Genomic DNA, 14,689 nt, shown 5'->3' on the forward strand with positions numbered 1-14,689 from the left:
CATTCAGCATAATGCTTTTTAATTATGTGTAGAAAAGAAGAAAGACAGGAGTTTTCAATAGTATAAAAATGGCCATCTCTGGGTAGTGTCATTATAGATAGTGTTTTTTTTATGTTTGGTAATTTTCAAATTTTCTATCATGAATGTATTTTATAGTTAGAAAAATACATGCTTTTAAAAGGGGTCACTGTTTAGTTTGCCAAGAACTAATCATTTTCTTTAATCATTTTTGGTGAGCAATAAATGGCAACCTACTCCAGCATTTCTTCCTGGAAAATTCCATGGACAAAGGAGCCCAGAGAACTGCAGTCCATGGGGTTGCAAAGAGTCGAACATGACTGACCACACACAGACAGGCAGACAGAGTTCTCAAAATTTGTTAAGTGCTCTAAAGTTTACCAACAAAAATGAAAAACAGATCTCTGTTCTCAAGTAGTTTATATTACCATTACTTTGGTGTACTGTGGGGAAAAGAGGACTACTGGTTTAAAATGCCTGAAGTTCTGTCCCTAATGGTAATACCAGCTTTTTCTCAGGGACCCATAGACAAAGTCCCAAAGAGTTCAGTGTCATTAGCAGGAACAACCTCATGTACCCATTGCCCATGGTTGTCCCTCTTTCAAGCCTGCTCCAGCTCAGCTCATCCATGTTGGTTATTTATAGTACCCTGTTTTATTCTCAGAAGGTCCTGATATAGACAAAAGAGTATATTCACCATAAGTTTTGTAGAAATAACATATTTTTAGCTCTACTTCAGGGGCTTCCCAGGTGGCATTAGTAGAAAAGAAACCACCTACCAATACAGGGTACACTAAAGATGTGGGTTCAATCCCTGGGTCAGGAAGATACCCTGGAAGAGGAAATGGCAACCCACTCCAGTATTCTTGCCTGGAGAATACCATGGATAGAAGAGCCTGGCGGGCTGTAGTCCACGAGGTTGCAGAGAGTTGGACGTGACTGAGCACCCACACTCCCTATCTCAGAAACAGCTAACCAACAAGAGTAATAATGTAATGGGGCAACTTAGGAAGCAACTATTTTCCCATCATGGGTAATGAATAGACAGACACTTGAACACCACTTTTCTGGGATGTTTTAGGCAAGAACCCTTTATATGATAGAAAGTTAGATTTGATAGCTAGCTGCCCTCCAAATTTAAAATGCGTTGACCATTCTGTGGTCACTTCCATGACATACCTGTAGATAACACATAATATTTAAAAATTTATTTCTTGTACTAATGTAAAGGCCTCTCTGTGTTGCATTTTACTGAATTTCTGGCTTTAACTCATTCTTGAGAACTAGCAGATTCGTACTAGTAGTTCTATGTGAGGTTCCTTGTAGATAATAAGGAGATGCTGTAATAAAGAAGTAAGACCAGAAAAGTACTATTTAAGAACATGACTTGGACAGAAAATAAATCCAATCTTTACAAAAACTAATCTATTTAATATTGTAAATGGTTTTCTTTCATATTTACTTAAGGTGTTTAATATTTATTCTCTATTATAAATCATCTACTAGAACAAGCTGTTTTGTGGTGTAAAATTAAGAGCACTGTCCTTGAACTTAACCAGTCCCTGTTTAAATCCTCACACTGCCAGCAACCAGTTTCGTGATTTGGGATAAAATATGAAACCTGTGAGCCTCAGATGCTTTATCTATACTTTAGAGAGATAATGCTACAATTTCATCGTGTAATTCCTAGGATTAGAAATAATTATGTTAAAGAGCCTGGCACACAGTATGTGTTCCAAAAGTTAGCTCTTATGAGAGACTCTTTGGCGAACATTAAATCTGCTTTAACCTACTTGTCACTGTTTAATGCTGCTCTATTTGTACATCCTTGTGCTCAAGGTTGACTGTCCATTTGTTAGCACATCTGCATATTCCTCATAATTAATATCTTTTTTAATGACATATGGTTTAGTGACTGGAAATGGAGTCTTGCCTTCTGTTTTCAATTTGTTTATGACTCAACGACTCAATAGATGTGTCTGAACTTTAATTTTCCATTCTGGGAACTAGAATTTAAAATCCTTGCTCATATGTAGCTATTTCAGAAAATGAGAGGAAAATGTATACTCCAAGGATTTTGACTATGTGCCAGGCTATTCAGCAATGCAGCCAGAATGCATAGAGATGAAAGGCCATGGTTTCTCTCATGCTAACAGGGAGACCTAAATGAGGATGCCAGCAATCAAATCTCTGAAATCAGAGAGTAGTTTGGGCTGGGATGAGGTCAGATTTCAAGTGAAACCACTAGGAAGCATGATATCTGCTTGGAGTGAGCGTGGGCAGAGATGGTGCGAGTCTTGGGCCCTGGAATTAGCCTGAGGTCAAAGTGACTCCACGTGACTGCCTAACAAAGCCCCACGACTGTATCTGTTCCTCTGAAACCCAAGGTCCAATGCATATTTGGTTGTGAACTTCTAACTTCTGAAGCTCCTAAAGCACTTACACCTCTTTTATGCTCTATACACATTCAGTGCTATTTGAGTCATGTCTCTCTTACGTAAGTATTTGGTGCTCTAAACTCCCCTTCTGTTTATTCTGCCTTTTTCTGCTCTCAGCAGAGAACCTTGTGCAGAGTGGCATTCAGTATCTTTTATTACAGGTTTGAATTTAATACCAAATACTGTAGCCTTCTTTGATACCTTAATGCAGCATTTGTATTTCCAGCATTTTGAAATGCATACACATATACCCCAAAGTCACAGTGTGGTAGTAACAAGTCAATGGACTATCCTGAGACGCTGGTGCATCTGCGAAGCCCATTGAATTTGTTTTCTCCCCACAGGTTTCCTCTTTGGGTCAGTATAGCTTTGGTAGTCACTGGCTACGTGAAAACAAAGCTTCTGGTTCTGCTTTTCAGAGCTCCCCCTCAAGAGTTCTATAAATCTGTATGGAGCAAATGTTTGGGGCATTTTGTTTGTTTAAGGGGGCGTTTACACATGTACATCATTTAAAAGTTTAATAAAATCAGACATTCAAAAGATTATACCAACTAGGCTAGTCCAGTCTGTGATTTAATTTATTGCTTCATGTTCTTTATGCATTTTGCCTTCTAAAAGAGGTTGAATTTGAAATTTTACTAAGAACGCTCTTGCTTGAATTTATAGATTAGGTTAGCTCTTGTATCCAGTTGCCGTGTAGAATTAGTATTTACTGGACAAGACGTGTTGATTCAGGAGGTTGTCTGTGGAGTGCTAGCCTCGTGAGGGTCATATTAAACTTGAGAGAAGCTTTTTGAGCAACATAGCATCTTGGAGACAATATATCAAGCTGATAGATACACGGCTCTTGTGTTAAGAAACCAGGAATGGAATTATGGCTGGTTCCCAGTTATTGCTTTGATGCTAAGGACCCTCAGAGGAATAGGCCTAGGATAAAAGGGGTTAACCAGAGGAGAAAAAAGGTTTCCAGCACTCAGTGTTACTAAAAGCAGGTAGAATGAATAGTTCTATGTCAATAATTCAAGATGATCACTTTGTTAGGAAATACTTGGGGATTCTGTATAATCAGAGTGTGACCAATGTAATGGAGCACATTTTCTTGTTATCACTCTAAAGAGAATCCAAGATACATTATTATTATTATTATGGAGCATCTTCTGGGCATTTTTTCCTTCCCTGACAGCACTGTAAAGCAGTTCCTAGCACTTGAAGGATATTTTGGTGTAAATATTTAAAACTCTAGTATTTTTTCATGCTGATGACTTATCAGAGCTGTCTTCTTTGGAATTTGGATTGTCAGTGATATTATACTCCTTGACAGAAAAATTAGACCAAAAAACAATCAAATGAGGGGCGTGGTTTTATGTTATACATTATATGAAATCTGCACAACATTTTATGCCCAAGCTCTTTTGATATGTGTGAGTTTTATTCATCAATGAAAGAATATATATCAAATAAGAAATCATCATTATTATAACTGTGTTCAAAGATAAAATATCACTTAAAAAGTCTTTAGCAACAAATATCCCTCAAACCAAAGATTTATAGTTACTGAGTATCTGGCCATGGACAGCCAGCCATCTTATTGCATTTCCCAGGTATGTCCCCTTTCCACACCTGAAAAAACTACTTCATACCATTTTTTTTTTTTCTCTGTTCAAGCATCCAGTTCACCCTCATACTTTGGCACTGAGTGGATGCATTTACTTTTATTTTGCTCACTGAGAAAATGGACACCATCAGAAGAGATCTTTGCTGTGTTCCCATCACCAGATCTACCTATCTCTGTATCTGCAGCCTGGGTCTTCGTTCACTTCTGCACAGTGGTGGGCTGTCCCTGCTCTACTCCACAGCCCATGTCCACTGGCTCTCAACTCATTTGTCATATACCCTGTTTCGCCTTTCTCTGACTCACACACAAGGACCTGGCTCTGGTGATTATTTATTCTCTTTCTTCTACATTATCATCTCCCTCCATCTCTTCTAGATCATCCCACGAAGCATGTAAATGCTGCAACTTCTTCCAGTATTTAGAAAACCTTCCCCTGATACCAGAAGCTTCTCTAAGTGTTGCCCCATGTTCTTCTCCCTTTAGAACACAACCCCACAGAAGTCTTCTAGGCTCATTGTATCAGCTCATTCTCTTCTCAGTTGTCCCCAATCAGACTACCACACCCACCACTGCACTGTGTCTGTTCTTAGCAAGGTCATGTCCAATTGGCCAAATGCAAAGCTTAATTCCTTGTCTCTTCCTTTCTTAAACTCAGTGCATTAGACAGAGTTGATCAGTCCTTCCTTTCAGAGACACTGTCTACTTGGCTCCCAGGGTGCACCTTCTCTTAACTTCTTCCTTATCTCACTGGTCCCTCCTGTAAGTAAATCTCCTTTATTGCAAAGGCCCGCCCACCCCCCTCAAAATGTTGGTGCACCCCAAGCCTCAGTGCTCAGATGTCTTCTCCACTCACTCTATCTACACTCACCCCCTTGTTGATTTCAAGTCTCAGCCATGAAATACCACATAGACATTGATCCACAGTTCCTATCTAGACTCATGTCTGTGACTTCATCCTTGGTATAGCCGCTGAAGTTATGTAGTAAACTTCTTAAATGTAGCATAGACGAAAGGGAACTCTTGAATCCCCTCCACGTCCCATTTCTCCTCCTCTCAGGTGCCATTCACCTGGGTGCTTGGGCCAAACACCTGGCATCATCTTTCACTCCTTTATTTTCTGCCAGCAACACATGCCACACTCAACTGATCTGTAAAATATGCCACCACCTCGGCTGCTGGCACTTGAACCTAATCTGCTGTCATCTGCTAGCCCTGAATGACTGCAGTGGGTAACCTCCCTCACTTAGCACAGAATGGCTTTATTTGTTTAGAATCATGATGTTTCCTTGATGAAAACCCTGTCATAGCTCCCAACGCCATTTACAATGGTAACCAAAGTCCTTATTGTGACTTTAAGATGTGGCCCTAGGAAAGCCTCTAGAGGGCTCTAGATGCTGCCTCTCTCCAGCTTCCCCCACTCTCCCTTTCCATAGTCGGATTCAGCAACACTGGCCTTTCCAACTGTTCCTTACAAACCGTCTGAACTTTCCCTTCCTCGCTGCCTTTGCCATGACTGCTCTCTGCCTGGATTGCTATCCTCCCAGACATTCTCACGACTTATATCACTAAGGTCTTTGCTCTAATGTCACCTAATGACATTTTCTTCCTACGGCTCTCCTGTCTAATCTGAATTACTAAAACCCACATTCCTTTTGACTTTCTCACCACGTGTCCTGTTTTACTCTTCACCTGAGCACTGAGTGCCATGTGGTAGGATCTGTGGTTTCTGTTTGTTCATCACTGGGTCCCTCTGTCTACATAAGTTCCCTAGGGTCAGGGGCCATGTCTATTGGACTCAGTGTTGTTAACCCTCCATACAAAGAACACTACTTTGTACAGAATAGAGGCTCAGTAAGTGTTTACTGAATAAATTAGTGAATTATTGATGAACTCAGAACTCTTACAACAGACTGATGAGACATGGTTTCTACTTCTTCCATTCTCATCACTGTCCATTCATTAGCTTCATAGTTCATAAGCCAGCTCTCCCAAATTGGAGAGTATATAAAAGTCAGACACCATATTAGGTTATGTGTAAATGGAAGCTAAAAACGAACCCCAATAGTTGTTTTCATCATTTTGATTCCTTATCCTCCTTCAGCAATGGCTTTGAGTAATCCTTGGTTGTTAAGAATTTATATTACAGTAATCAGAATATTCCTAAAAATTGCATTGTAGTAGTACTTAAATTATGCTAAGGGGAGTTCAGACTAGTCCAATATAATAATAACAATAGCTAACAATGAATAACTACCAGGACCTCAAAAAAGGTGATTTATTTACATTTCTTTGATATTCACAACCATCCTGAAAAGGCAAAGTGTTACCCCCATTTTAAACACAAGAAACATAAACTCAGAGTTGTCTGGTGATTTTCCCAAAGGCATTGAACTGTGCTTGATTTGCTTTAGAGTTTCTGACAAGCTTTGGAACACACTCTGATATGATAGGTTCATTCAAGTTATACCTATTGGAAAAATTAATAACCAGAGTCTTCTTGTTTGTTTTTTAATTTAATTTTTAATAGAATAGGCTTCACTTATTTCTGTTAGGCCTTCTAGAACTATCCAGCTAGATTTCCCTGATAGGTTTTATCAAGCTGGTATCTTGAATTCAGGAATAATTTGCCAGAGATTCAACTAGACTAGAAAATATCTGTGTCTCAACTTGTAACATATTTGAATAAAGGAGAAGGGGCAATTGACTGTATACAACACATGGGGAAAGAAGGTTGGGTTTTACATTTTCATAAATAAGAATTAAGACTAGAATGTGCTACTTTCATTGTAGAAAAATAAAATTTTTAATAAACCTTCCTCAGAAAAAAAATTTGATTGTCTTTGTGATCATGGTATGATTAAAGAGACAATGGTTACATCAGTGGAAGAATTAAAAGATCTGGACTCCACTGTTCAACTGCTTGATTGTTGAGCAAAGAGTTAAATTTAAAAAGGTATTTTAATATTTGCTTCACTAAATCCCCTCCATGTTTTCAATTAGAGAAACAGAAGTACAGGTAGGGATGTGCTGTGTGTTCATTTGTCTTGCTCTTTGGGGGCTGGCTTTTAAGATGGAAATACTCATGTAATTGTGTTGAAATGAACAATGAGGAAGTACAGTAGTTCAGGAATGAAAATGTTAAATTAAATGGACCATGTTTAACATTGTTGTTGATCCTGAGGAACAGTTTTTCCAGTATATGGAGCATTTCGATTCCATCCAGCATATGTTCTCCACAGTTTTCTCTGCTCTAATTCATCTGTGTTTTTCGACAGCTCCAGATGGCGTGCTGCCTCCGAGGCTTTCATCTGCCACTCCAACCAGTCTTCAGGTTGTCTGGTCTACACCAGCTCGGAACAACGCCCCCGGCTCTCCCAGATACCAACTCCAGATGAGGCCTGGCCCCTCCACCCATGGGTTTCTAGAGTGAGCATTCTACTTGTCCATCCTTGTGTCTTCTGGGTTATACAGTTTAGCCATTAATTCACTTTACTTTAACTTTGTAACAATTGGTAAGTCAGTTCTCATTTGCAACAAATAAAGGCCCCCTTTTAAAAGATTCAATAAACACACGCAGACACACAAAACCCAAGCAGTACCCTAGGAGATAATTATTTGCTTTGCCAAAGTATCTATTTTTAATTTATCGAGGCTTAAAATAAGATTCCTTCAGCCTTTTCTTGAACACATGTATATGCCAAAAGCAGGCATATACCAGAACCCCACAAAAACTGCTGCCTAACTATGGCTACAAAATTATAATACTTATTCCACAAATTCCATGTGGCATCAGTCTCAAGACTAGAATTTACTCCATACTAATAGAATTTCCATGTCATATAAATGGAATTATACAAACCCTTAGCCAAATAGCTACTTATTTTAAAAGGGATATCACATGATGACAGAAAATTGCACAACTGAGAGGTATATTGACATCCCCTGAAAATTCTTTTCAATAAGATTTTATTTTTTTTAAATTTCTTTGAATGTCTCAGCCTTCCTGATTTTAGGATTTCATTCCTCATATAGGCTATTTTCCTATCCTTCTGCATCATTAAGCTATGAAGTGAGAGATCTCCAACCGTACACGGAGTATGAATTTCGGTTGGTTGCCTCCAATGGATTTGGCAGTGCCCATAGTTCTTGGATTCTGTTCATCACCGCAGAGGACAGTAAGTGGTCTGAAAAACACACAGCTGAATATCTTCTGCCTTAGAACATCTTAAAGTCTTTAATTTTTTCCAAAACAAAGAAATAAGCCTCCTGTATTCTCTTGATATTGAGTGACAGTAATCTTTTCCAGGATCAGGGTGGTCAGAGTCTCCAGAAAGAAGAAAAATGTGGGTTTGGAGGGTTGGAGGGTTAGGCCTAGTGACAGGAAGACATAATTCACAGTAAATTATGATATGGCCCCATGCAGTCCTTCAGGGTAAATCTAGATGTCCTGAAAGGAAAATGTTATCCTCTTCTATTCTATGGCTAAGTATTGCAAGTGTTCTCTGCAGAAGAACATGAAATATGGACCCTACCCTACATAAGGATGCTTAGAGGTCATTATATATTGGGATTGTCTTATTCAACCAATATAGGGAATTTTCTAGATTTTTATGGAAGACTTACATTTGCATATGTATATTTTTTACTAGGTTATATAGAGAAAAGAAATACATGGTTATCATATTGAGTTTTATACAAATTGCCTCTTGAAAAAGCATATATATGGAAGTATAACTTTTTAGAAAAGTTAGAAATTAAATCAAGCTATACAGAGTAAAGGAGGACACTGTATCTTTGAACAATGAGGTTTTTAGGGTTAATCTTGTCAAGTCTTTTAATCAGAAGCTTCTTAGAAAATGTTGCTCTGTTGGCCAATTGCCATTCTAGCTCTATATTCAATCAGGACCCAAGTGACTTTCAAAAGGCTGGATATTAATCTCAAAAGGCACAGTATATGAAACAATATCAATTGTTTATGAGATAGATTCTTTTATGTCTACAATATCCTTAATTATATTATGTAGTGAGAATAAGACGTTAAATGAGATAGAATCAGAACTATCTGCCTTCCTTAATGCTTACTTTAAAAAAAAAAACCAAACATGTGAGCAATAATATATAATACTTCCTTCATTTCTCCCAAATTGTAATTACTCCCAGGGAACAGGCTAGGTACTTCACAAGGACACATCCAGGCATATTGTCTCAAGGGTACCACTTAGTAAATTATCAGCGCAGTGCAGTAAACGACACCCATGGTCCAAAAAGCATCAATACACCACTCAACGTGCCTACACCTCTTTTAGTGAGAACACTACGTGCACTCTGGCAAATTTGACAATATGAACACAAACTGTATACAGATGTCTGAACCAGAGAGCTCACGACCAAACTAGATTTCTGAAGAAACATTTCTTTTTTAAATCAGCTGAAAAAATATTTTTACTATCCTTAGATAGCGCATTCTTGATGGCATGTGATGGAGCTTAACTAAAAATAATTATTCGCCCACTGCAGAGGTGATGATACCATAGAACTCCACACTGGAAGAGGAGAGAAATGACTCCTTTTTGGCACCCACCATTTCTGTTTCGATAAATTCTATTCTGATAGGGAGGGGACAGCACTTGTATTTCCTCAATAACGTGGTGATTGTTATTGAATAGGCACCATTTCTCCTACCTACAGGCAGGAAGTTAGCACATCAAGTCCCAGACACTGTAAAGGCCCAGTTAGCACAGCACCCTCTGTTGAGCAAACTTCTCTCCTGCCTCATCTTACCATGAAACAGGTTTTACAGACTCTGTAAGTGTTTAGAATTTTCATGCACGGCGACTTGGCCATCTCTGTGGCTTTTAGGGCCTGAGATCAAAGTGAATAGTGTTACCCTTCATCTCCCTTCATTAAGAATTAGTAACACTTGATTATATAGCAGGTCCTAACTCATGGAACCCAGTCATCATTTTCATTGAAATCCTTTCTCTGAAACAATGACCTCTTCCTTCTTCTGCTTCACCTGTGAAGTCACACACACCAGCAAAAGACTAAAGGCTGGCCCGTTTGCCCCTCCAGGTTAACTTACCAGCGCATGCCCACCCCTGAGACATAATGACAGTGTCCTATATATTTTGGGTGTCAGTGGAGATGGATACCATCTCTGAAAGGATGTGCAATTGAGTTGACAAAGACTGAGGGATTGGCACTGGGCACAAGCAGTTTTTCTGTCAAGGCTTCAAAGCCTTGATTATAAAACTACCCATGCTGACAGCTCCATGCCGGGATCACACTTCATACTTGATCCTAACCAGCACCTCGCATTCAGCAAAGTGCAATTTCCAATGTAGAAATTCTACATATCAGCTTACAGAATGAAACAGAGAACTCATCTCATACCCACATTTAAATTTCATACTATCAGTAGGCACCTTTCCACATCAGCCAAAGCCCCCAAACTTTCCAGTGCCTAAAAAAGGTCACCAGTAGCAATATTTTTCATATGATACTATGAGAGCATGATTTCATCAAGTCTGTGATACAGCTGAAAGCAGAAAGAAAAACCTGGGCAGAAAATGACCTAGAGCTAGAGAAACAAATGCTTGCATGCTAAAACAGGTTCTCAGAGACGGAGAAAGGGGTGTGAGGAATTTTAATAGATTTTTTTTTCAAATAATTTGTCATTTACATCAGTGGGCCACCGATATCCAGTTCCATGCATTTTTAAAAATCTAATGTGCTTATGCCAAATAATAATAATGCACATTTCCTATGAATATTTTAAATCCAGTTAAACTTGTGTTAATAAAAGATGTTTGTCCCAGCCAACTTGGTCAGTATACTGTTCGACTATTTGTAACCAGATAAATACAAACAACGCATGATTTTTTTTTTTTTTAACATGCTGCTGGCAGTCTAAGTACCCAACAGGCCTGCAGCCTACAAAAATGCATTAAGATTGTGATAGATTTAGAAGCATGGGATTAATAACATGAAGACACTTACCTATCAGATGGAACTTTTTGATATCTATTAATAAGAAATAGCCATCTCTTCTGATTGTATTATTTGTCCCTCTCTTGAATGTCTACAATTGTTTTCCATGCAGTATAGGCTGTAAAAATGGAAGTTGGCTGGAAGGGAAAATTTCCTCCAACTTCAGTTTAACTGTGCATGCCTTCTTCTGCCTACAAAAATGTAGACAGATTTTTGTAAAATATGTGATAACTCACTTTTGTTTAAAAATATGGATTCCCTAGACTAGTAAAATTCAGCTTTCTCCCAGAGTTTCTTGGCTACCGAGATCAAAATATGAAATATCTCTTTATTTGAGTCATTTTAATAACAAACTTGTATACACAAACAATTAGGTCAATCTGATGAAAATGAGATTCTTTTCTAAAAATCACTCATTTACCTCTAAGACAAAACAAAACAGAAAAGACAAATTTCTTCTAGAGTTAACCATTTAGTTGTCATATATTTTTAAAAGACTAAAAATTGAATAACTTTGCTAAATTTATAGTTTAAAACTCCACATAATATATTTTTAACCATTCATCTAAGATGCATTATTAAGTAAAAATTGTGGGATATGGCTAGTTTATCCTATAGATTTGCTTAGATGATTTTTTCATGTGTCATTATTTTGCTAACAAACTCATTGTTCATGATCTTTGACTGAAATTTGCTAAAAAATAGAAAGATATATCTTATTACCAACACAGTGAGATTTTCAGTACTATTAACATACTATATTTACTTATTATATTAGTTCTTATTGCTATTTTTTCCCCACACTTTCAATGCACTGTGAACAAAGGATGTAGTATCTGGATCCTATTTCACTTTTTTCATTAGCATTTTTGAGCAGTTTTCCCCTCTCATTCACCTTTAAGATTCTCATAGCAATTTACAAAGCAATAGTTGTTCTTCTGAAGTAAAAGAGAAAGACCTTGCGACATTCATTGAAATCTATATCTAACAGAACACTTTTCTCCCTTGTTTGTTGTCTAACAAAATTCTACTCATCCCTCAAGTCCCAGTTCAAATGGTACCTTCTCTGTGAAGCCTCCCCTCCTCATTTCTACCTTAGGATTTTGGCTTATATTTACTTGTGCAACGTCAATATCTCCTTCTGAATTGTAGTTTCTTAGGACCTAGGGTTCTGTCTCATTTATCTTTGTAGATCCAGTGCTTGGTGGTGGGTTTGATATAGAACAAGTGCCCCAAATTGTTAAAGTACCGATTAGAAAGAGTTTCATATAAACAAATCCATGAAGCTACTGACTTCCCTGGTGGCTCAGGTGGTAAAGCATCTGCCTATAATGCCTACAATGCGGGAGACCCAGGTTCAATCTCTGGGTCGGGAAGATCTCCTGGAGAAGGAAATGGCAACCCACTCCAGTATTCTTGCCTGGAAAATCCCATGGAAGGAGGAGACTGGTAGGCTACAGTCCATGGGGTCACAAAGAGTCGGACACAACTGAGCGACTTCACTTTCACTTTTATGAAAACTTAAGCAAGCAAATCTTAACTGGGTACCTACCATGCTGGAAGGACTGAAAGTTACAAGGACAGTTCTTTACTTGAGTCATCCACTGTCTGCTGGGAAGACATAGTAAAACAATAGAGTACTGTGTTTGAAGATGAGGGCAAGCTCAGAGGAGAACTTCTCCCAACAACACTGGGTGTCAGGAAAGACTTCCCAGAGGAGAACACAAGGAGGGGAAATAAGGATGATTTCTATTTGGGGTTCACATCAATATCAGATTTCAAATTTACTTCCTCACCATTGGTCCAGGCGAGGAAAGCTATTGCTGTAGGAGGTGCCCACTGACACAGGAGAAAGGGCAGCTTGTAGAATGCTCTGCCTGTGATGTCAGCCTCTGAGTATGAGACAAGAAGGGTGAGGATGAGAGGCAGATGTTAGAGAAGGCGATCCTCATTCTTTGCCTTGGTCAGAGGCAGCCTGCTGGCTGTCCCTGTGAGTCTGTCTTGACCGGGATAATGAATGTTCTAATCAGAAAGGTTTCTGCTAGCCCAAAACCATGTGCTACTTCAAAAGGAAGACAGATATATAGAAAGAGAATTCCAAAAGGAAAACATATTTTCTTCTTATTCTCACAAACTGTAATGAATAGAACACTGAGTCCTGGTGACAGAGAGGGTAAGTAAAGCTGTGGTATGAAATGCGATCAGTTGATCATGTACTTCTAGAGGGGGATATTCCAATCATTTAATAAGTGTCTTTTTGCCTTTAAGAGTACTTAACTTTTACAACTACTATTGCCTGGGAAAGATCTTTTTATTACTGTGTTTTATTTATTTATTTATTTTTATAAATTTATTTATTTTAGTTGGGGGCTAATTACTTTACAATATTGTAATAGTTTTTGTAGAATTTAAAGTCAGTCTGCATTTTAAGAGTTTTCTAAGTGAGAGAAGCTGATGTTGGAGCTCAGCTTCTCTCCAATACTTTGGCCACCTCATGCGAAGGGTTGACTCATTGGAAAAGACCCTAATGCTGGGTAGGATTGGGGGCGGGAGGAGAAGAGGACGACAGAGGATGAGATGGTTGGATGGCATCACCGACTCGATGAACATGGGTTTGGGTAGACTCCGGGAGTTGGTGATGGACAGAGAGGCCTGGCGTGCTGCAATTCATGGGGTCGCAGAGAGTCGGACACGACTGAGTGACTGAACTGAACTGAAGTGAGAGAAAAACAGAAACATTTGTAAATGAGGGTGGCACAGATTTATATTGGTAGATTTTATTTTATTTAATAAAGAAATGTGAGCAGTAAGTCTCAGTAGTGCTGCGTGATGATTTTACTTTTCTATTCCAAACTTATTTCCTAATTGCTTTAAATATTAACTTCTGAATGCTGACATATTTATCCTTTCAAACAGTGATGTGGTCTCTATTTTACTCACAAAAGAAAATCCATGACACAAAGTAAATCATTCTGCTGATTTTGAGAGCAAAGTGGCTCTGTATGTATGTCCCTACAATAGTTTATTTCCCTGTTGCATAGATTCCGCACCCCCCCCACCAGGTTCTTGCATTTCCAGAATTTATAAAACAAATTAGTATCTTTATAGTCTTATTTTTATATCCTAAGATCAAAAGCCAAAAGTGACCAACAGAAAAATCATTTGAAAGGGTGGGTCAATTAATGAAAAATTCTATCCACCTGAACTTCATTTCCTTCTTGAATTCTTGAATCTGTGGGCGCATAAAGCCCACTACTCTTCTGAATTTGGAACTTCTAGTTCTTTTAGGACTTTTTTCTTCCTTCATGAATTTTCACATTAACACATTTCATTCTCTGCCCCAGACTTTCAAGAAAGAATCCACAGTCATTCACCATATAACATGTCCCCATTCTGGAAGACAAAACTCTCTTCCTAACCTTCCTCTGCTATCCTGGTCTCAGGAGAAATAGAGAAAACAGGTCCCCATTATTGGTTCACCTACTTGCAGACTATAAATTGTATCCTTTCAATTGCAGCAACCTTCTAGTCTTCAGATGTTCCTTTTATTAAGCAATGATGCCCTATTACACAGCCCTTTTCCTATTTTGTCAGTTGTCTAGAAGCTGAATGTTCACATATGTGCCAA

General features: G+C 38.4%; 1 protein-coding gene across 1 annotated transcript in view; it reads left to right on the top strand.

The window, feature by feature from the left end:
• Positions 1–14,689, top strand: part of USH2A (usherin) — a 901,466-nt gene that overhangs the window by 580,010 nt on the left and 306,767 nt on the right. Inside the window, exons 38-39 of the mRNA XM_081491700.1 lie at positions 7,347–7,497; positions 8,104–8,246. Coding sequence (XP_081347826.1) covers positions 7,347–7,497; positions 8,104–8,246 — 294 coding nt within the window. The remainder of the gene's footprint in view (positions 1–7,346; positions 7,498–8,103; positions 8,247–14,689) is intronic.

Source organism: Giraffa tippelskirchi, chromosome 5 (genome assembly GCF_054371585.1).
Source record: "Giraffa tippelskirchi isolate mGirTip1 chromosome 5, T2T-mGirTip1v1.2.pri, whole genome shotgun sequence".
Classification (NCBI taxonomy): domain Eukaryota; kingdom Metazoa; phylum Chordata; class Mammalia; order Artiodactyla; family Giraffidae; genus Giraffa; species Giraffa tippelskirchi.